Below are 22,098 nucleotides of genomic sequence, written 5' to 3'. Positions count from 1 at the left end.
ATCCCTGAAAGTTGCCATCCAGGTTGAGAGGGTTGTTAAGAAGGCGTACGGTGTGTTAGCTTTTATTGGTAGAGGGATTGAGTTTCGGAGCCATGAGGTCATGTTGCAGCTGTACAAAACTCTGGTGCGGCCGCATTTGGAGTATTGCGTGCAATTCTGGTCGCCGCATTATAGGAAGGATGTGGAAGCATTGGAAAGGGTGCAGAGGAGATTTACCAGAATGTTGCCTGGTATGGAGGGAAGATCTTATGAGGAAAGGCTGAAGGACTTGAGGCTGTTTTCATTAGAGAGAAGAAGGTTAAGAGGTGACTTAATTGAGGCATACAAGATGATCAGAGGATTGGATAGGGTGGACAGTGAGAGCCTTTTTCCTCAGAGGGTGATGTCTAGCACGAGGGGACATTGAGGGGAGATAGATATAAGACAGGTGTCAGAGGTAGGTTCTTTACTCAAAGAGTAGTAAGGGCGTGGAATGCTCTGCCTGCAACAGTAGTGGACTCGCCAACACTAAGGGCATTCAAATGGTCATTGGATAGACATATGGTCGATAAGGGAATAGTTTAGATGGGCCTTAGAGTGGTTTCACAGGTCGACGCAACACCGAGGACCAAAGGGCCTGTACTGCGCTGTAATGTTCTATGTACTATTACTTAACAAAGAGGAGGAGACGAGTGCTGAATCCACTCTTAAGAAATGTGCTGGTCATTTAAATCTTTTAAGCACGCCTCCACTCGTTCAATGTTTTTGTAACCCATTTTGGCTAGTTTCCCGAGCCTTGGAAAATCCCCAAAATTGGCAGAAAATTCAAAAAGAAAATGGCAAGGAGTGAGATCCATAAGATAAGTACCTTTACAGTACTGCTTGTGGGCCAGCAGGAGTGTTTTGGCTTGGCCCCACAGGCTTACCTGTAAACTTCCTGCATCATCTCCCTCAAAGTGACATCACATTGACATTGTTCTTTGCAGCGAAGAGTGGGAGTCCAGATGGCTATGCTGCCTGCCAGATGCCAGGGCTCAGGACATTTGCTCAGGGTCGAAGTGAAAATATAGTGGTCGTGGGAGAATCAGTTGAGAAATAGAGAGAAATTAAATCTGGAATGATGTGGCAAATCAAACAAAAGAGGCAAGGCAGGAGAGAGAGGTATTAATGTGGGAAAAGATAAACAGACCATGACAGGAATGGGACAGAGAGCACAGAACCTAAGAATAAATCAGCAGATAAAGCCAGATATTACAAAAATAATAAAAGGACAAAACTAACAGCTTTGTGTCCGAATGCATTTAGCATTCAAAATAAAACAGCTGCACTGACAGCATAAATAGAAATAAGTACGTATGATCTGATAGTAATTACAGAGACATGGCCGTGGGGTGACATAGATTGGGACCTGAATATTGAAAGGAATGTGACATGTAGGAAGGACAGGAAGTTAAGAAAATGTGATGGGGTGGTATTAGCACAATAGAAAGGGTTTACCGAAGCTCAGGAAACCAGGATGTAGAAACTGTTTGGGAAGAGATGAAAAATGATAACAGCAGGAAATCACTGGTGGGAGTTGATGTGTTAAGTAAATTGGTTCAACGTTGACTGCAACTGCATGCAGTGAAACTAGAAACAGGCTTCTGACACAGGAGATGGTCCAACACTGTTTTAATGAACTTCCTGATTGCTGTACATAGTCTGCTGTGAGTTGACACTCTTATCAATCTAACTGATAACTCCTACTGGCTTGACCAGACTAACTCTCTACCTCATGGTGATCGTGCTCACTGGCTTGTGCACTCTTCCTATCTCAGTAGCTGTGTCCTGTAGAGAGAGGGAGAGTCTTAATGCCCTGGGTGCTTTATTGTGGTGGTGTCCTGTCTGGTGATTGGTTGTTATGTGTCGTGTGTGCTCATTGATTATCCTATGTGTCAATCACTGCCTGTCTGCATCTCATTATATACATGAGTGGATATTATGACATCTCCCCTTTTTGAAGTAAATTTTGGAACATAGCGATATATATACATGCATAATTATATACAAGTGGTGAGTGAATGAACATATGTACATGGGAAGGTGTCTATCGTGCAGATACAGAGCAAACTAAACAAAATGTTCAAGATTTAAGTCTATAGATTCAGTCTTTGTGGCGGGCGACAAATTCTTGTTGATCGCCTCAGAGGTGGAGGGGGGGCGCCGGCACTTGGACAGGCGGGATTGCTGCCATGTTGGTGGCTCATGGAGAGCTGGTATCGCTGCCAGATCGGTGGCCTCGTGGTGCGAGATGTCCGGAGGAGGCATGATGACATGCAGAGAGTGCGGCCAGGCGGTGGGCAGGGAACCTTTCGTTGCGCCATAGAATGGAGCCATCAGCCGTTTGGACAACGAAGGACCTGGGGGCAGCCTGCCTGACGACAGTAGCTGGGGCTAACCAACCCCCCTCAGGCAACTGGACGCGAACAACATCGTCTGGAGCCAGCGCAGGTAGATCCTTGGCATGAGCATCATACGTGATCTTCTGCTGGTCCCTGGATCGCTGCACTTTCAGCAGCACCGTGAGGTGGTCAAGGTCTGGAACATGGATGACTGGAACAGTCGTCCTCAGGTTGCGGTTCACGAGCAGCTGCGCCGGAGTCAAACTAGTCGACAGAGGGGTTTCCCTGTATGCCAACTGCGCCAGGTTGATGTCCAAGGCAGAGTTTGCAGCCTTGCACAGCAACCGCTTGACAATTATTCGGCCTTCCCGTTTGATTGCGGGTAATGGGGACTGGATGTGATGTGACTGAAGTGGTAGGATCGTGCAAAGTCAGACCGCTCTTGGCTGTAGAAACATGGGCCGTTGTCACTCATTACTGTGAGTGGTATGCCGTGCCTGGCAAACGCCTCTTTGCAGGCTTCAATCACTGACTTGGACGTGAGGTCCGACAGTTTCACCACTTCTGGGTAGCTGGAGAAGTAGTCGACCAGGAGCACGTAATCACGCCCATTTGCGTGAAAGAGGTCTATCCCCACCTTGGACCATGAAGAAGTCATGATCTCGTGCTGTTGCAGTGTTTCCTTGGGCTGAGCTGGTTGAAACTTCTGGCATGTTGTGCAGTTGAGGACCGTGTGGCAATGTCCTGGCTGATGCCAGGCCAGTAGACTGCCTGCCGAGCTCTGCGTCAACATTTTTCGACCCCAAGGTGACCCTCATGGATCTGTCTGAGCACCATGGCTTGCATGCTTTGGGGAGTGACAATTCTATCTAGTTTAAGAAGGATCCCCTCGATAACCGTTAACTCGTCCTTAAAGTTGAAGATCTGGGGGCACTGCCCCTTTTGCCAGCCATGGGCAAGGTGTTGCATCACACGCTGCAGTGGAGGATCTTTGGCAGTTTCTTTGCGTATCTGGACAACTCATTCATCAGTGGCTGGGAGGTTGCTGGCACACAACTGCACCTGTGCCTCGATGTGGCGAATGAAGTCGCCAGGTTCACACGGCATGGTGATGGATCGGGATAGGGCATCCGCGACGATCAGCTCCTTGCCCGGTGTGTAGACGAGTTCAAAGTCATATCGGCGGAGACGAAGAAGAATTCGCTGCAGCCGAGGTGTCATGTCATTTAAATCCTTCTGGATTATGTGGACTAAAGGCCTGTGGTCTGTTTCCGCCGTGAACTTCGGCAGACCGTATACGTAGTCATGAAACCTGACTATTCCTGTCAGGAGACCCAGACACTCCTTTTCGATCTGGGCATACCGTTGTTCGGTAGGGGTCATGGCCCTGGAGGCATATGCCCTGGAGCCCAGGACGAGGAATCGTCTCGCTGGAGGAGCAGCGCCCCAATGCCGTCCTGGCTTGTGTCTGTGGATATCTTGGTATCCTTGGTTGGGTCAATGAACGCCAGTACTGGGGCTGTGGTGAGGTTCGCCTTCAGCTCAAGCCACTCCGCTTGATGTGCGGGAAGCCACTGGAACACTGTCGACTTTTTAACGAGATGCTGGAGGGCCGTGGTGTGGGATGCCATATTGGGAATTAATTTTCCGAGAAAATTTGCCATCCCAAGGAAGCGGAGGACCGCCTTTTTGTCCTCTGGTGTCTTCATGGCATTGATTGCCAGCACCTTGTCGGCGTCAGGTTGCACACCTCGCTGTTAAATGTGGTCACCTAAAAACTTGATCGCGGACCGCCCAAACGAGCATTTGGCCCTGTTGAGCTGGAGGCCATTTTCATGAATCCTCTGGAAAACCTGTTTGAGGCGAGCAATGTGATCCTCGGGCGTCATGGACTAGATGATCACGTCGTCCACATAGACTCGCACCCTCTCGATGCCCTCCATCATTTGCTCCATTCTGCGATGAAATACTTCGGAAGCTGATATGATACCAAAAGGCATGTGGTTGTAGCAATACCTGCCGAACGGAGTGGTAAAAGTGCACAGCTTCCGACTGGACTCGTCCAGCTGAATTTGCCAGAAGCCACGGGAGGCGTCCAGCTTGGTAAAGAATTTGGCGTAAGCCATCTCACAGGTCAATTCTTCACACTTCTGGATCGGGTAATATTCTCGCATGATGTTGTGATGCAGGTCTTTGGGATCAATGCAAATGCGGAGTTCGCCAGAGGGTTTCTTGACGCAGACCATGGAGCTGACCCAGTCTGTGGGTTCCGTGACCTTTGAGATGATGCCCTGGACTTGGAGCTCTCGTATCTGTGTTTTCAGACGATCCTTGTGAGGAGCCAGCACCCGGCGTGGTGCATGGATGACTGGGGTGGCATTCGGCTTGAGCAATATCTTGTAGCGATATGGGAGCGTGCCCATCCCATTAAACACACTGTGATATTGTGTGAGCATGTTGTCATAATATACACCAGTATATCATGGTGCAGACACACACTGATGGACACACAGTGGGACCAATCACACACACAACACCGCAGCCAATCACCAGTGAGAGCACACGCACTATAAAGACAGTGGCATCAGAGTTCCTGCTCATTTGAGTTGCAGCTAGCTAGGAAGACAGAGCTCACAGCCTGCAACACAGACATTCACCATGTGCTGAGTGCATCGACTGGTTAGGACAAGGCAAAGATCTTTAGTTAAAGCTAGTATCGTATTAACCCACAGTCTGAATATGTTTAAACAGTTAATGATTCAATAAAATAGTGCTGCACTATTTCAAGTGTTGGTGACCTGTATGTGATCCAGAACACCCAACACATCAAATGTCATCTATCTCAGCCTGGAGAGTCGCATTGGGCGAGGCTGTCGCCGGTGTCGAGGACATGGCATGAACCAGATTTAGGAGTTTGCATGCGCGAGCACCGAGCAGAGATGCCTTGTCAGCCCGGACGATCTCGAATCTCAACGTCGCCTTGATTGCCTTGTGAGAGACACCTAGCTGACACGACCCACTGGCAGCTATGGCATTACCATTGTAGTCAAGGAGCTGGCAGGCTGGTGGAAGAATGCTAGGTTGGTGTCGGATGCTGTCGAGGTCCGACTGTGATATGAGGTTCGCAGACGCGCCAGTGTCCAATTTAAATCGGATGCGAGACTGATTGACTGTGATGACGGCACACCACCCGTCGTCAGGATCCACACTGAGGATCGAAAGGTGGTTGGCAGGCACGGTAGAGACCAACTCGCGTGTGGTGATGATGCCCACCCGATATGGAGACTCGAGGCAGTCAGCATTGGGGTCCGTTGGGCTGTCTGGATCAGAATCCTGCATGCCTTGTTGTATGCAGCAGACACACTGCGCTGCAGCTGGGATCGCTGGCTGTTGTACAGTGGAGCGGACGCTGATGTCAGCACGTTCTGTGCACCATCGCGCATGCGCAGTGCGGTCGGCCGACGTTTGCGCATGCGCCTCAGGGTCTTTGGCCTCATCGTCCACCCGGTCGTGGCGCGCATGCGTGGGGAACCGAGAAAAGCGCGCGGAACGGCCACTCTCCTCGATGCTCAGGCCTTGCATTTTCGCTATGGCCTGCACCCTTTATGCCTCGTGGGAGGCCAGCTTTGCAGTTTCTGCTGCCCTGATGCAGGAGTAGCGATTTCTGACATGCTCATGGACAACGCACATTTTGATGGCGACGGAGAGGGTCAACTGTTTGATTTTGAGGAGCTGCTCCCGCAGGGAGTCGGACTGGACCCCAAAAACAATCTGATCCCAGATCATGGAATCAGTTGTCGAGTCATAATTACATGACTGTGCTAGGATGTGGAAATGGGTCAAGAAGGTTCATCCTTACCCTGAAGCCTCTGTTGGAAGATGTACCGTTCAAAGCTCTCATTCACCTCAATGTCGCAGTGGCTGTCGAATTTCAGCTGAACTGTTTTGAACTTTGACTTGTCTTAGCCATCGGCAAACGTAAGCGAGTTATAGATGTGGATGGCGTGATCCCCCGCAGGAACAGTGCAATCTTTCTGGCATCCGATGCTGCCTCGAGGTCGGAGGCCTCGATGTACAGGAGGAACTTTTGTTTGAAGATTTTCCAGTTGGCGCCGAGGTTGCCGGAGATCCGGAGTTGCGAAGGAGGCTGGATGTTTTCCATGCCGCTGGATGGCTGCTTGCTGGTCGTTGCAGATGCACTCAAGGTAGGTTTGTTAGGATTAATAGCACTCTGGTACCATGATGTGTTAAGTAAGTTGGTTCAACGTTAACTGCAACTGCATGCAGTGAAATTAGAAACAGGCTTCTGACACAGGAGATGGTCCAACACTGTTTTATTGAACTTCCTGATTGCTGTACATAGTCTGCTGTGAGTTGACACTCCATCAATCTAACTGATAACCTCCTACTGGCTTGACCAGACTAACTCTCTACCTCATGGTGATAGTGCTCACTGGCTTGTGCACTCTTCCTATCTCAGTAGCTGTGTCCTGTAGAGAGAGGGAGAGTCTTAATGCCCTGGGTGCTGTATAGTGGTGGTGTCCTGTCTGGTGATTGGTTGTTATGTGTCGTGTGTTTTCATTGGTTATCCTGTGTGTCAATCACTGCCTGTCTGCATCTCATTATATACATGAACGGATATTATGACAAGTGTGGCCTAAAGCCCCCTAACAATAACCATACGGTAGGAGGGGGGATGAGGAAGAAATAATGGGAGCTTGTCAGAAAGGTATGCCGATGATAATGGGGGATCTTAAGCTATATATAGATTGAAAAATGAGAAATTCATAGAATGTTTTGGGGATAGTTTCTGAGAACAGCATGTTCTGAAACCAATCAGGGAGCAGGCTTTCCTAGACCTGGCATTTTGCAATGAGATAGGATTAATTCATGACATCATAGTGAAGGTACTCTTAGGGAGCAGCAATCATAATATGATTGAATTTTGCAATAGTTTGAGGCAGAGAAGGATGGGTCCAAGACTCATATTTTAAACTTTAATAAGGGCAATTATGAGGGCATGAAAGGAGAATGAATTGGCAAATTAGGTTAAGGGATGGGTCAATAGAGATGCAGTGGCGAACACTTAAGGGGATATTTCAGAAAACACAGAATAGATACAAATTCCTATATAGATTCCTATACGAAAGAAAAACCCCAAGGGGAGGATCGTCTGTGGTTAACTAAAATAGTTAACAATATCAAACTTAAAGAAAATCATATAATTGTGCAAAGATGGGAGGCGGGCCAGAAGATTGGACAGAATGTATGAATGTCCTAAAGATTAATAAGGAGGGAAAAATTAAGAGTTTGAGAAAAAGCTAGCTGGAAATATAAAGACAAATTGTAAAAGTTTTAATGGATATTTAAAAAAGAAAAGTTAACAAAGTGGGCATTAGTCCTATAGAAGGTGAGGGGGAGACTTAATAATGGAAATTAAGGAGATGGCAGATGAATTGAACAGGTATTTTTCATCAGATTTCATTATCGAGGATACAAGTAACATCCCAGGAATAGCTGTAAATCAGAAAATTAAAGGGAGGGAGAAACCCTGGAAAATTACAACCACGCGGCAAGGAGAAAGTTGTTGGAACTGTGGGCTGATAAATCCCTGCACCCACGGGGACTTCATCCTAGAGTCTTAAAAGAAGTGGCTCCTGAAATAGTTGACGCATCGGTTTTAATTTTCCAAAACTCCCGAGATTCCATTGGATTGGAAAATAACGGGTGTAACTCCTTTATTCAAAAAGTGAGGGAGACAGGAAGCAGGCAACTACAAGCCAGCTAGCTTAACATCTGCACAAGTGAAAATGTTAAAAGAGGCTATTATTAAATTTGTTATAGCAGGGCACTTGGAAAAATTCACGGTAGTCAGGCAGAGTCAACATGGTTTTGTGAAAAGGAAATCATATTTAGCCAATTTATTGGAGTTCTTTGAAGAAGTAGCATGCACTGTGGATAAATGGGAGTGGATGGATATAATGTACTGTACTTAGATTTTCAGAAGGCATTTGATAAGGTGCCACATTGCGGAAAATAAAAGCACATGGGTGTAGGGGGTAATATATTGGCTTGGATTAAAGATTGGCTAGCTAACAGGAAACAAAGGGTCGGCATAAATGGGTAATTTTCTGTTTGGCAAGGTGCAACGAGTGATGTGCCACAGGATCTCAAAGGCGGTAGCTCCAAAGATCGTGGATGCATTGGTAAGCATTTTTTAAAAAACCTTGGCTTCTGGAACTGTGCCAAAGGATTGGAAAACTGCCAATGTGGTACCCTTGTTCAAAAACGGAAGGAGGCAAAATGCAGCAAACTACAGGCCTGTTAGTCTAACTTCCATTATTGGGAAAATATTAAAATTATTAAGGAGAGAATAACAGTTTATTTTGGAAAGTCATAATCTGATCAAAAGTCAGCATGTTCCACTCTACCTGCTGCCACCCGGTGCCCCCCTCCCCCCTGCTTTTTAAAGTTCTAATCCAACCAAACAGAAAAAAGAACCCCCCTCCGCTGACGACTAAATAGTCCTTAAAGAAGTCGAAGAACAGTTTCCACCCCCTATTTATAATATTTTTTTAAAATAAATTTAGAGTACCCAATTCATTTTTTCCATTTAAGGGGCAATTTAGAGTGTTCAATCCACCTACCTTGCACATCTTTGTGTTGTGGGGGCGAAACCCACGCAAACACGGGGAGAATGTGCAAACTCCACACGGGACAGTGACCCAGAGCCGGGACCGAACCTGGGACCTCGGTGCCGTGAGGCAGCAGTGCTAACCACTACTCCACTGTGCTGCCCCCCTATTTATAATATTGATGACAATTACTACATTTGGGGCGGGATTTACCACCCACTCCGCTGAGTGTTTTTCGACGGGGGAGAGGCGGCCTGGCAACCGGATTTCCTGTCAACAGCACCCCTCGTCATTGGGAAACCCGTGCTCCGGCATGAGACTGGAATTTCGCATGGGCATGAACAGCCGGTAAATCCCGCCCTAAGTAAATCTTTACTGGTATAAGTGAAATGTTCTTAGTGACTAACCAAATGTGTTCCTGCAAGAGAATGAAATATTCAAACCACAGCTATTGGAATTAGGACTCAACACTGTTGTACAAGTTATTCTAAAATACTCCCTTGGAGAAAGTTCTGATGATCCTTGTTTTAATATTCTGTCTGTTGCCATTGTTGATGTGCAGAGAAAAACCATCTGCGTAAGCACACGAGAATGAGAGGATTTATTAGTACTGAGACCTCCCCCCTCCCAGTCCTCACCCCCAATCTGTCTACTGTCATTAATCTTCCACCGGTTTGAGGCGCGTGGCTGGACTCAGGAATTAGAACAAGAGCATTGGTTGCATTGAAGCGAGAAACTAACTCTGAAAATGGTTAATCTGTGGCTTGCGTGTTCTGAGGGTGGTGGGGAGAAATGTGTGAGCAATGAGGAACTTCCGATAAAGAAAGGGATTAAATTATCTAAACAAGATGTCAAGCAGAAGGTTTCCATTGGAATAAACACACAAAGCCCTTAATGCTTCACACGTTCTGTGAAGTCAAATGCTGCCAAATCAAATTAAGCTACAGATCCCTTAGAAACACAATGATGCCACGCAGTATGACTCTGGACAAAACTATAAGGCCTGAAAAGAAGATAAGAGTACACAATATGCTTTGAATACAAGCGAATGTGAAATGCCAGAGCAAAAGTTTGCAATGATGAAGGCTCAGTTGGTTATTCTGAGGGTGGTGTCTTGGTAAAAAATAAAATAAACTATTTGGCCTATCTAGTGTAACCTTACGTAGAAAATAATGATTTCTCCATCACAGTTTCCAACTGCTTTTCAATGCCAAGTTACAACTTGGTCTCCCCCAGCACTCCTCTGATATCCTATTCTCCCATAAACACGTCAGCCTGTTGCAGCATCTCTTGCATTTTCTTTAAAACCATTATCTACTTCTAAAATACCATTGAGATTTTTCCTAATCTTCCTTTCCAGAGCCTCTCCACAAGCAATTTCTCATCACAACATTTTCAATCTTCATCTCAAATCCCCTTACAGTCTCTCCTACAAATTCATTGGCCTGCCTTGAATGTTCCTTCCATATGGACTTCCCCAGATGTCCACCCGCTTGATCTGCCATTTCCACGTGGTCTCTCTCTGCTCCCATGGTCCCACTAATGACATCACCATCGCAAACCACTTGCTCACATCACTTAGCACTGATCTCCTATCTTCTTTCAACCACCCAGGCTACCTCTTGCCATCTCTGTAGCATCCACTTCCACCTTGCCTGGGCTCATCTATTGCTGAAATGCTCGTCCGTATCCTTGTTGAAGTGCAGTCACTCTTGCAGTGCAATACCTGGTTGAGGTGACAGCATGTAAAAGTGCTGTCACCTCCAGAAGCAACTATTCATTACAGCGATAAATACACTTCAAAAATTCTTCAATGACTGTAAAACAGTTTGGGATGCTCTGAGGTTATGAAAGGCATTGGGCGGGATTCTCCATCGGTTTTGCTTGGATCTGCTGGCGCAGGACACAAACATCAATGTTCCGGCAGTGAGGGACTGCAACATGGCATTGGAATCGGCGCCAGGCGCAAACCTTGATTTTTCAATTTTGCACAATTCTCCGCCCGATCGCGATTCGCTCTTCTGGCCTCGTAAAGCGGAGAATCCAGCCATTGATCTAGAGCGAAATAAAGGAGATACAGAAGATTTTGGTTACGATATAAGCAGCCTGGGGGTGGAATTGTTCAATTTTAATAGGAACGAAATTTGAGGATAGTGTAAGATAGAAAGCTGACTTTCAACCACCCTGTTACCATGCTACTAGCCATGACCAATTTCATCCTAACTTTGTACAAAGCTTATACAAATTGCAATTTGTTATTTTAAAGCTAGTGTCTCATTAAAACAGCAAATAAAGGAATTCCATCAAGGAATGCTAAGTACTGATCCATTAATAACACCACAGGTAGGGTTTTCCGTTCTCCCAGCCGCATGATTCTCGGTGGTGCGCCGTTCTATGGCGGTGGGATTCCCTCCTGTCACCGCTTGTTAATAGGGGCCTGAATTCCCTGGCTGAGTGTCCCAGTGGTGTGGGGTGTCTTTAATGGGAAATCCCATTGACAATCGACGGGAGTAGAGAATCCTGCCGCCAGTGAATGACACGTCACAGCCGGGGGACTGGAGAATCCCTCCCGCTAATGCCACCCCACACCGCCGGCTAACCCGCCAGCGGGGTGTGCTTCCGGTGGGAACAGAGAATCCCAATGTTCGGAGAATTCGGCTCAAGAGCAATTTTTTGGTTCTGAATGTCAATTATGTATTTTAGCCCAGAGAGGTCATGGGCGGAATTCTCCGACCCCCCGCCAGGTCGGAGAATTGGCGCGGCGCCGCGAATCGCGCCACACCGCCCCGATGCCGGGACGCAATACTCTGCAGTGCGGAGAATCGTCGCCAGCATGGTCGGCGCAACTCCGGTCGGGGTATGCGGCGACTCTCCGGCACAGGCCAGCACGCCGATTCTCTGGGCCGAGCGGCCGTCATCAAAAAGTCTTCTTCCCCGTGCCAGCCCCGATGCCAAATGGCGCAGGGCTCCAGGAGCTGGCGCGGAGGAAAGGAGGCCGGGGGGCAGAGAGGCCGGCCCGCCGATCGGTGGGTCCCGATCGCGGGCCAGGCCACTACGGAGGCCCCCCCCACAAGCCGCCCCTGGACCCTTCAACGCCGAGGTCCCGACGGCTCAGAGGATGTTAGAATGGCACCGGCGGGACCTCAGTGTTGAAGGGTCCAGGGGCGGCCTGTGGGGGGGGCCTCCGCAGTGGCCTGGCCCACGATCGGGGCCCACCGATTGGCGGGCTGGCCTCTCTGCCCCACGGCCTCCTTTCCTCCATGCTGGCTCCTGTAGCCCTGTGCCATTTGGCGTGGGGGCCGGCGCGGGGAAGTAGGCCACTACGCATGCGTAGTTGGCGCCGGTCCAACTGCGCATGCGCATATCCTGCGGCGCCGGGTTCCGGCTGGGATCGGCAGCTGCTGTCCTAGCCCCCTGTGGGCCGCAGAATGGGGTCCCGGAACGGGCGCCGATGCTGGAGTAAAACACTCCCGTTTTTACTCCGGCGTCGGCACTTAGCCGCCCTTTGGGAGAATCCTGCCCCATATTTATGGAGTTGTGTGAAAAGAAAGGTTAAAAGGTGATTTGAAAAGGCAACCAAAGGGAGGAAAAGAAGGAGAGTTGAAGCAAGATAAGGAAAACCATGAAAGAGGCAAGATAAGGTCATGAGGAGCTGCAGGTTTTCAATGAAAGCTTAGACAGGAAAGGCACAGGTGAGATGAGGAAATAAGGGAAGAAGACCAATAACTGAGCCACTATTTACAATAGAGAATTTAACCTTTAGATTTATTTGTACACACTGCGGGTTGATGAGGGTAAATAGATTTACAGGAGGACTCTGATGTGAGCAGCATCGGATAAAGACACCTGCAAGAAAATAGTGACGGAATGTTCTTAACAAGCAAAATATTATAAAAATAAGTGTCCGAGGGCACTGTTGACCTAGCAGTTGGAGAAACATTCATTTAGTGATCGTCAAGCAGCTAAAGGGCAGAGTAAATAGAGAAACGTTCATTAAGTCAGCAGCAAGTCTAATATTTACAGTTCGTTTTCACCATTAGTGAAGATTTATTGAGTTCTTACTATTAGTGTTGAACATAAACTGTTCCCAAGCTCCCAGTCACAAAATGTCAAGAGCTGAAATTCAGTAATGGTATCTGCAAACATTCCTGGCGTGATGCATTCTTGAAATAACCTTTGTGTATTTCTGGAATTGTTGAGTTAGGCGCTTTTCCATTTGCCCAGTTGATAATTGTATAAAAATAACCTGGAGTGGTACAACAACACAAACTGTCTGATAAAACTTATCAGAAAGTATGTGGAGTCCTATTGAAAACAATGTTATCTTGCTTGAGAACTTGAATTGTGTCCGATAGTGATAGCCGTCTCGTACTTTTTTAAATCTCCTTCAATGAAACGTGATTGGACCAGAGGAGAAATTCAGAATGACAATACCAAATCTGAATTTGGAATGCTTAGGCTCGGTCAAATAATTGAGGAGGAGCTAAGTGAACAGTGCCCCAAAGAGACACAGCACTGCATAGTGTTGCTTAACAAAAGGAGAATTGCAGTAGAACTTAGCAACATAGAATAAAGCAGAAACCTTTGTGTATGGGGTTTCGGTAAAGAATTGACACTCTGACTCATCAGTGAGGTTGATTCCCTCTAGTTGTTGTTTTAAAAAAAATTAACTGTAGCAAGATTTCTTCTGCTTGCTATTTCCAGCAAATTCAGAAAAACATTAAAGAATTTAATTTTAAAATGCTAAGCCAGAGGAAAGCTTTGCTTATGACGCCATTACAGTGAACAGAAGAAGATCTCATCCCCACAAGTGTGCACAAGTGTCTTAAGTATTTGCGTAGTATACCAGTGAAAACACTAGGATGCTTGGGTCTCGGAAACATGAACATGCTGGCTGTGTACAGTGGAAAAATATACCTATAATCTGTGATCCTTGGTTCTCAGTTAAGATCCTTGCTCACAGTTAGGATTGGACAGCAATCGGGTAGCACCCATAGCCCCAGTTCTTCAACGTGCTCTTGCTGTCCACTGGAACAAGGTGTTTGCAAAATATCCTCCAACATAGCAGAGCAGGAGCAATTCTAAACCAAGTAATTCCTTTATATATCTGGAGGGTCTGAAATAATTGTTTACATCTTGTGAAGATATTGAACAGAAATTTTTATCAACATCTGATTTGGGTTCTTATGAGTTATCTTGAATTCTTGTTCATAGGTAGCTATTAAATCTGTCCGAAAGGATAAAGTTCAAGAGGAACTAGATCGGATCCACATCCAGCGAGAAATGGAGATCATGGCATCTCTTAATCATCCTAATATCATACGCATTTATGAAGGTGAGTGTCATTATTACTCTAGGAGGGGATGAAAATGTGCTCAAGAGGCAAAATATTTAACACTTTCAGGTATCATTCAACCCATAGTCTGTCATATTACCAGTCAAGTAAAATCAGAAAATGATGATTATCCCCAGAGTGCGAACATCTGTCAGTGACCTTGAGAGAAAAACAGTGTCGATTTTAACTTTTGGCTTGAGTGGAAAACCAATGATAGCAGATGGGCTATATCTCCCAGAATGGAAAATGAGGGAGAGTGAATGAAGATCAGTCAGTCTGCTACTGCCCATCTTCCACACCCATCAACATTTCAAATCAGCCCCAAGTGCTAGAATCAGCACATGTCTGTAAGACTGAAAGGTATTACTGTCAATGTGTGGGTTGGGCTACATCATTACTGTCCACAGTGAACATTGCCCTCTAGCTATGTGTTAGCGAGACACAATATTGATACTTTTAGAGGGACTATATTACTCTGTACCTATGGGATGGCGAGATACAGGGCACGATTCAGTGGACAAAAGTTTAAGTCAGCGCCGAGAATCACCCCACTATTCAACATAACTTTGCCGCTTTTTTTGGCCTCGGGGAGTTTGTCCCCACCGAGGCAACATTTAGAGAGATTTCCTGCTGGCGAGCTGATCTCACCAGCAGGAACGTCTGTTCGTAGATTGGCGCACCATTGTGAGCAGCAGACGCGATCCATCCTCCCCCCCCCCCCCCCCCCCCCCCCGGCCAGGCCCAACCCCTGGAGGTGCCAACCTGGCAATCTGGCAGTGCCACCTTGATGGTGCCAGGCTAGCAGTGCTACAGTGCAAGGGGAGCTTCCCTGTCGCTGACCACCTGGGGTCTCTAATACCCTACGAGATGCCGTTACGCCTGGTTCACGTTTGTGTGAACCAGAACTAAACAGCACCCTGGTGAGGTCTCATAGGCGCAGTCGTTGAGTCCCTGGAGCCGGGTGAATCCGGCATCCGGGTAGTTAAATATCCCAAAACGGCTCATTTAAATATGCAGAACTGGTTCTCGCCCAGTGACGGTGAGATCCAGGTGGAGCGAGTCAGATGACTCGCGATCAGCCTGGTGCAGAGCCTGATTTGGGGCTCCCCTAGGATACACCCGGTGCGCCCTGCTCTGCTCCGGACACAACGCAATCGCTGAATCGCACCCATATTATTAATGTCTTCAGAAGGGGTAGAGAAATCAAGGGCACGATTTACTGAACGCATCCCGCCAGAATCGGGATGGGACGCAGCCAGTAGAACCGCGAGAGGCCTCTTCCAGGATTCTCGACGGTCGTTACGCCCCGTGAGATCTTGTGAGAGTTTGCGATCTAGATCCCACCCACAACGGGTAGGATCCAGACTTGAAGAGTTAAGTGAGCTCTGCGTACGCTATATCAAACCGGCTCCCGGGATCTACCGGCCTCGCTGAGGAGACCCCAACCGGGTTCCATTTAGCATTGGCAAAACAGCACTTGGGGGTGTCTCCAGACCTAGACGATCGGAGGCCACTGGGTGGTTGGTAGCTGGGCAGGGTGGCACCATAGGACTGCTGATGCCACCGGGGCAGCCTGGCACTGCCAGCCTGGCACTTCCAGGATGCCCAGGTGGCACTGCCAGCCTTTCAGTACCAAGGTAGCATTTTGCCCATGCCAAGGATCGGGCCCGGGAGTGCCCTGCCCATATGAGGAGGGGTATGGGGTGCTCGAGGACCCCCCAACTAGTGAGTTGGGGAGTCGGGGGGTTGAGAGATTGGGGTGCCATTTAATAATGAATGCAAAATGAAATGAAATGAAAATCGCTTATTGTCACAAGTAGGCTTCAAATTAAGCTACTGTGAAAAGCCCCTAGTCGCCACATTCCGGCGCCTGTTCGGGGAGGCTGGTACGGGAATTGAACCCGCGCTGCTGGCCTGCCATGGTCTGCTTTAAAAGCAAGCTATTTAGCCCTGTGCTAAACCAGCCCTGATCTCTCCCTGCACTGACAAGCGGAGTTCTTCAGTGCAGGAAATACAACTTGAGTGCGGCTTCCGTGGGGGCGTTCCCCCCCTGAGGGCCAATAAACCCCCCGGAATGCTTTTAGATGACGGCATTGTTCCCGGGAGGCGCTACAAGCCCCGAGAACGGCACCGTTAATCCCACCCAGAACGGACTTGTGCCCAGATTCTATACTTTGATGTGGAGGGATACTGTAAAATCCCAACCGTTGGGAATTGGAGCATGCTGATTGCTTTCCCAAGGAAATAATTTCTTTATTGTGTTTATTGCAAATGCCATGAAAATGACCTTAAGAGTTCCGATTTCTGATCGGGATTCTCTCACCCCGGGACCGGGCCGGAGAATTGCCGGGTCCGACGCGAATCGCGCCATGCCATCCCGACGCCTGTCCGCCGATTCTCCGGAGAGCGGAGAACCGGCCCCATTGGCACTGGTAGGGGGCCGCTCTGCGGGGGGCCCCTGGCGATTCTCGGTCTGGGATGGGCCAAGCGGCCATGCTAAAAACAGCGAGTCCCTTCCCGCCGGCGCCGGCCACACCTGGGGCGAAATTCTCCTACCCGCCCCGCCACATTTCTGCCCCGACCGGCCGGCGGGAGTCTCCGTAACACCGGCCGGTCAATGGGGTTTCCCATTGTGGGGCAGCCCCACGCCGTCGGGAAACCCCCGGGCGCCGGCAAAACGGAGACTCCCGCCGGCGGAGAATGACGCCCCAGCTGTTAGCCGGCGGGACTTTCGGCGTGAATGCATCTGGGGGCGGCCTGGTTGGGAGGGGGGGGGGTCCGACCCCGGGGGGTGGGGGGGGGGGGGAGGGGGATCGGACCCTTGGGGGGGGGGGGGCCTCCGCTGTGGCCTGGCCCACGATCGGGGCCTACCGATCGGCAGGCAGGACTCTCGGACTGGGGGATCTTTTGTTCTGCGCCGGCCCCTGTAGCCCTACGCCATGTTGCATCGGGGCCGGCGCGGAGAAGGGAGCCACTGCGCATGCGCGGCAATCACGCCGGTCCCACTGCGCATACACGTGTTGCCGCAGGCCCGTGGCACCTATCTGCTGCTGGGGATCGGCAGCTGGAGCGGCGTGGGTCGCTCCAGTGCCGTGCTGGCCCCCTGTAGGGGTCAGAATTGCTGCTCCTGAGGCCATGTTAACGCCGTCGAGAAACGCTTAGCCTCAGGATCAGTGAATCCCGCCCTTGGTTTTTCTTTGCAGAAAGACAATGGGCGTCATTCTCCGACCCCCCCGCGGGTCGGAGAATGGCCGTTGGCCGCCGTGAATCCCGCCCCCGCCGGTTGCCGAAGTCTCCGGTACTGGAGATTGGGCGGGGGTGGGAATCGGGCCGCGCCGGTTGGCGGGCCCCCCCGCTTGATTCTCCTGCCCGGATGGGCCGAAGTCCCGCCGAGAAATCGCCTGTCCCGCCGGCGTAAATTAAAGAAGGTATTTACCGGCGGGACAACGCGGCGTGGGCGGGGTCCTGGGGGGGGCGCGGGGCGATCTGACCCCGGGGGGGTGCCCACACGGTGGCCTGGCCCGTGATCGGGGCCCACCGATCCGCTGGCGGACCTGTGCCGTGGGGGCACTCTTTCCCTTCCGCCTCCGTCACGGTCTCCACCATGGCGGAGGCGGAAGAGACTCTCCCCACTGCGCATGCGCGGGAAACTGTCAGCGGCCGCTGACACTCCCGCGCATGCGCCGCCCGGGGATGTCATTTCCTCGACAGCTGGCGGGGCAACAAACGCCGTTTCCGCCAGCTGGCGGGGCGGAAATCCCTCCGGCGCCGACCTAGCCCCTCAATGTTGGGGCTCGGCCCCCAAAGATGCGGAGCATTCCGCACCTTTGGGGCGGCACGATGCCCGTCTGATTGGCGCCGTTATGGGCGCCAGTCAGCGGACATCGCGCAGTTTGGGGAGAATTTTGCCCAATATGTTCCAGATTCAGTGATCATTTGTGTTTTTTCTGCAGTTTTTGAAAATAAGGACAAGATTGTCATTGTAATGGACTACTGCAGTAATGGTGAACTGTATGATTATGTAAATGAGCGTCACAGACTTTCCGAGAATGAAGCACGCAAAGCTTTCAGGCAAATCGTCTCAGCAATTCACTACTGTCATAAGGTAAAAAATACTTCCACCATATTCTTGGCAGGAGCTTTCTGACTGGTGCCCACAAATTACACTTCCCAATGCTACCATATTAATAAATCCTTACACATTTGTATACCTCTGCCCAGAAGGATTGATGAGAGTAGAGGTGATGGGGGGGGGTGATGCGAATTCATTATAAATTCTAAATTGCTACAGGATTACACAGTCGCAATAGAATAGTTCCATTCTGTCTGTTCCCTCCCCTCTCTTGCCACCAAAACAGAGGCATTTACACAGTACACCGCATAGTAATTCTCCACCCATATAAACACACCTTGATCTTTATGTACAGCTATAAATATAGACACTGTGATCAGGGCAACAATGAGCCCACCCACAGCAAATTCTGCAGTCATCATAACAAGCAATGGGCGCAGCCTTAAAGACAACGATGTAATTACACCCAAAGCAATACCTACAATGATAAAATACTCTAGCGGCTACCATAAGCAGCACGCAGCAATACCGATAACCATAAATACGCACATACACATGCATAATAATCTTTATTAGTGTCACAAGTAGGCTTACATTAAAACTGCAATGAAGTTACTGTGAAAATCCCCCAGTCGCCACACCCCGGCGCCTGTTCGGGTACCGAGGGAGAATTCAGAATGTCCAATTCACCTAACAAGCATGTCTTTCGGGATTTGTGGGAGGAAACCGCAGACACGGAGAGAACGTGTCAGTGTCCACACAGACAGTGACCCAAGTCGGGAATCAAACCCGGGTCACTGAGGCTGTGAAGCAGCAGTGAACTCACTGATAGAGATAAGTATGATTTAAAATTATTAACACAGAGGCACAGTGGTTTGCACTGTTGCCTTACAGTGCCAAGGATCCGGGTTCAATTCCAGCCTTGGGTGACTGTAGGTGTGGAGTTTGTACTTTCTCCCTGTGTCTGCATGGGTTTCCTCCCACAGTCCAAAGGCATGCAGATTAGGTGGATTCTCCATGATAAAATTGCCCCTTAGTGTTCAGGGACGTGAAGATTAGGTGGGGTTACAGGGCTAGGGCGTGGGAGTGGGCATAGGTAGGGTGCTCCTTCAGAGGGTTGGTGCAGACTCGATGGGATGAATGGCCTCCTGCATTGTAGTGAATCTAATCTATTTGACCATCCCTTAAGGAATAATTTCAGAAATTTTACTGAAATGAATTGCTAATTTTGAGCAATTTACATGAAGGGTTGAGCCCAGCACATCTGGGTTGTGGGTATTCTGATACATTCTGTGCGGGATTTTCCAGTTGCGCCCACCCTGAGACTGGAAGTTCCCACCCGAGGTCAACAGACCTTTAAACATCCTTCAAATTGTCCATTCCACCTGCAACGATTCCCACAGCGGGCGGCACCGAAAAATCTACCGCTATGTACTTCCTTATATTCTTAAAGTAGATTTATTTTTATGTTAAAAAAAGAACGGTGCAGCAAACCTGAACAGGGTCTGATCCCAGGGAGAGGATCAAACAATCCTGGAGGCAACAGGTAAGCTTGTTAGCTTGGGAGGAAGCACTCTAGCTTCTGACCCACAAGCAGTGCTGGAAACCCACGTACCTATTCCATGCTGCAGTTTCTGTTTCCTTTCAACCGCTGGGTTTCCTGAGGCCCCGGAAACCCAGTCTGCCATGGGTAAACCTAGAAGGAAGATAGAATTTGAGGCATGCAGCCTTATTTTAATATTTACATTATGAACCTGCCTCCTGGGAGTGGGTTCGTTGTCCAGCCCTGTTCCTGTCTCTGCTAAAACTGGAAGGGACAGCTCCGAGGGGGACTGGGTTTAGCTTTGAGGTTTTTAAAGTTTTTACATCTAACCAAACCAAATTGATTCAAACCATTGACCCTGGTATTTGTCTTTTCCCACACAGAAAGGAATTGTGCACCGTGACTTGAAACTAGAGAACATTCTCCTGGATGAAAACTTTAATGTAAAGGTTGGATGCTTTTTAATATCACTTTTACCCTTTTTGTGTTGTTGAATTAATCTCTTCAAAACACATTTTTTTCCTTCAATGACTTGCCAGCATTTGTTACAGAAAACTGTTGGTTTTACTCTGAATTCTGAAGTAGACTATGGGGGCGATTCTCCGATATTGAGGCCAAATGTTCGCGCCGTTGTGAACGCCGTCCCGTTTCACAAGGGCGCAAACAGGGCCTGGACACGACCTATTCTGGTGCCCACAGGGGACCAGCGTCCTTACGCGGCGCCCGCGCGAACCCACGCATGCGCAGTTGTGGCAGCCCAATCCTGCACATGCGCAGTTGGGCTGCGCCATCCTGCGCATGCGAGGGGAACGTCTTACAAACGCCGGCCCCTCACCAACATGGAGCCGGTGTTCTGGGGCCGTGCACGGAACGAGGTAGGCCCAGGCGGGGGGAAAGGCCGGCCCGCCGATCGGTGGGCCCCGATCACGGGCCAGACCCCATCGGAGGCCACCCCGGTGAAGGAGCCAACACAGGCCGCTCCCCCACCGTACCCGCAGAGTTCCCACCGGCAGTGACCAGGGGTGGACTGCGCCATTGGGAACCTGTCGTGTCGTAGCGGTCGCTCGGCCCATCCGGGCCGGAGAATCGCTGCTCACCGGTTCTCCGAGCGGCCCGGTGCGAATCGCGTGGCGCTGGTTTCCGGGGGGTTGGGAGAATCGCGTGCGGGGGTCGGGGCGGCGTGGCGCAATTCGCGCGGCGCCCCAGCGATTCTCCCACTCGGCGTGGGGGGGGGGGGGAGAATAGTGCCCATGAATTCAGAGATGAAGGCGCCTATCACTCTTGTGTTACGATCTCAAGAAACCAGTAACTTTTTTTAAAAATTGACAGAATTCAAATCCCAATTATTTGCTAAAAGAATGGAGCCACAAGATTCCGCAGTTTGAATATTTTTTACTGCTACAGAAGAGTCAAACAAAGCAAGCATTAAATACCATCATCGATACGCCAGAATCCAGAATGTGAATGTAAATACGAATTAACAGGAAAATTGTGGTTGATTATAAACTATAAATTGCACATCAAATGGTAGATGCAACCAGGACAGTTATGAACTGACTCAGCAGTTTACTCAGATTTTGGGGATCACACTCAGTCACAAAGGGTGGGATCTGGCCCTCCCCACTGATGGGATCTTTAGGTCCTGCCGAAGTCAGCACCCGGCATGGGTTTACCAGTGGAGGGGGCGGGAGAGCCATGAAAAAACCATTGAATTTAGTGGGACCAGATTATCCCACCAGCAGCCAATGGCGCGCCGCCTCCGCTGCAGGAAAACCCACCACGTAGGTGGGGATGTGGGGGGGGCGGGGGTGGGGGGTGGGGGTGTTGCAGCCAAGGGGCGTCATTCTCCGACCCCCCGCCGGGTCGGAGAATGGCCGTTGGCCGCCGTGAATCCCGCCCCCGCCGGTTGCCGAAGTCTCCGAAGGGAGAAAAGTCGGCGGGGCGTTAATGGCGCCGCTGCCGCGGAGAATGACACGTGTCTGCGCAAGGCAGCCGATTTTCGGCCTGCCGATATTCTCCCTTCCGGATGGGCCGAAGTCCCGTCGACATGATGACCGTTCACGTCGACGTGAATCAAACCTCCTTTTCATCGGCGTGACCCGGTGCTCCAGGCTCACGCCGACCAGCGTGGAGGTGAGTGACGGCCTGGGGGG

At 49.6% G+C, this 22,098-nt stretch overlaps 1 protein-coding gene across 2 annotated transcripts in view; it reads left to right on the top strand.

Moving 5' to 3' along the window:
* Window positions 1–22,098, top strand: part of LOC140388489 (NUAK family SNF1-like kinase 1) — a 56,824-nt gene that overhangs the window by 18,906 nt on the left and 15,820 nt on the right. The window contains exons 1-4 of one of the 2 annotated variants that reach the window (XM_072472765.1): window positions 8,509–8,566; window positions 14,210–14,330; window positions 18,284–18,435; window positions 20,329–20,394. In XM_072472765.1, the coding sequence (XP_072328866.1) occupies window positions 8,516–8,566; window positions 14,210–14,330; window positions 18,284–18,435; window positions 20,329–20,394 (390 nt within the window). In that variant the 5' untranslated portion in view covers window positions 8,509–8,515. Of the gene's footprint in view, window positions 1–8,508; window positions 8,567–14,209; window positions 14,331–18,283; window positions 18,436–20,328; window positions 20,395–22,098 lie in introns of those variants that run through there. The other variant, XM_072472764.1, reaches the window with a different exon arrangement.

The sequence above is a fragment of the Scyliorhinus torazame genome, chromosome 13 (genome assembly GCF_047496885.1).
Source record: "Scyliorhinus torazame isolate Kashiwa2021f chromosome 13, sScyTor2.1, whole genome shotgun sequence".
NCBI classification, from domain to species: Eukaryota; Metazoa; Chordata; class Chondrichthyes; order Carcharhiniformes; family Scyliorhinidae; genus Scyliorhinus; species Scyliorhinus torazame.
This window is presented reverse-complemented; position numbering and strand designations above follow the sequence as displayed.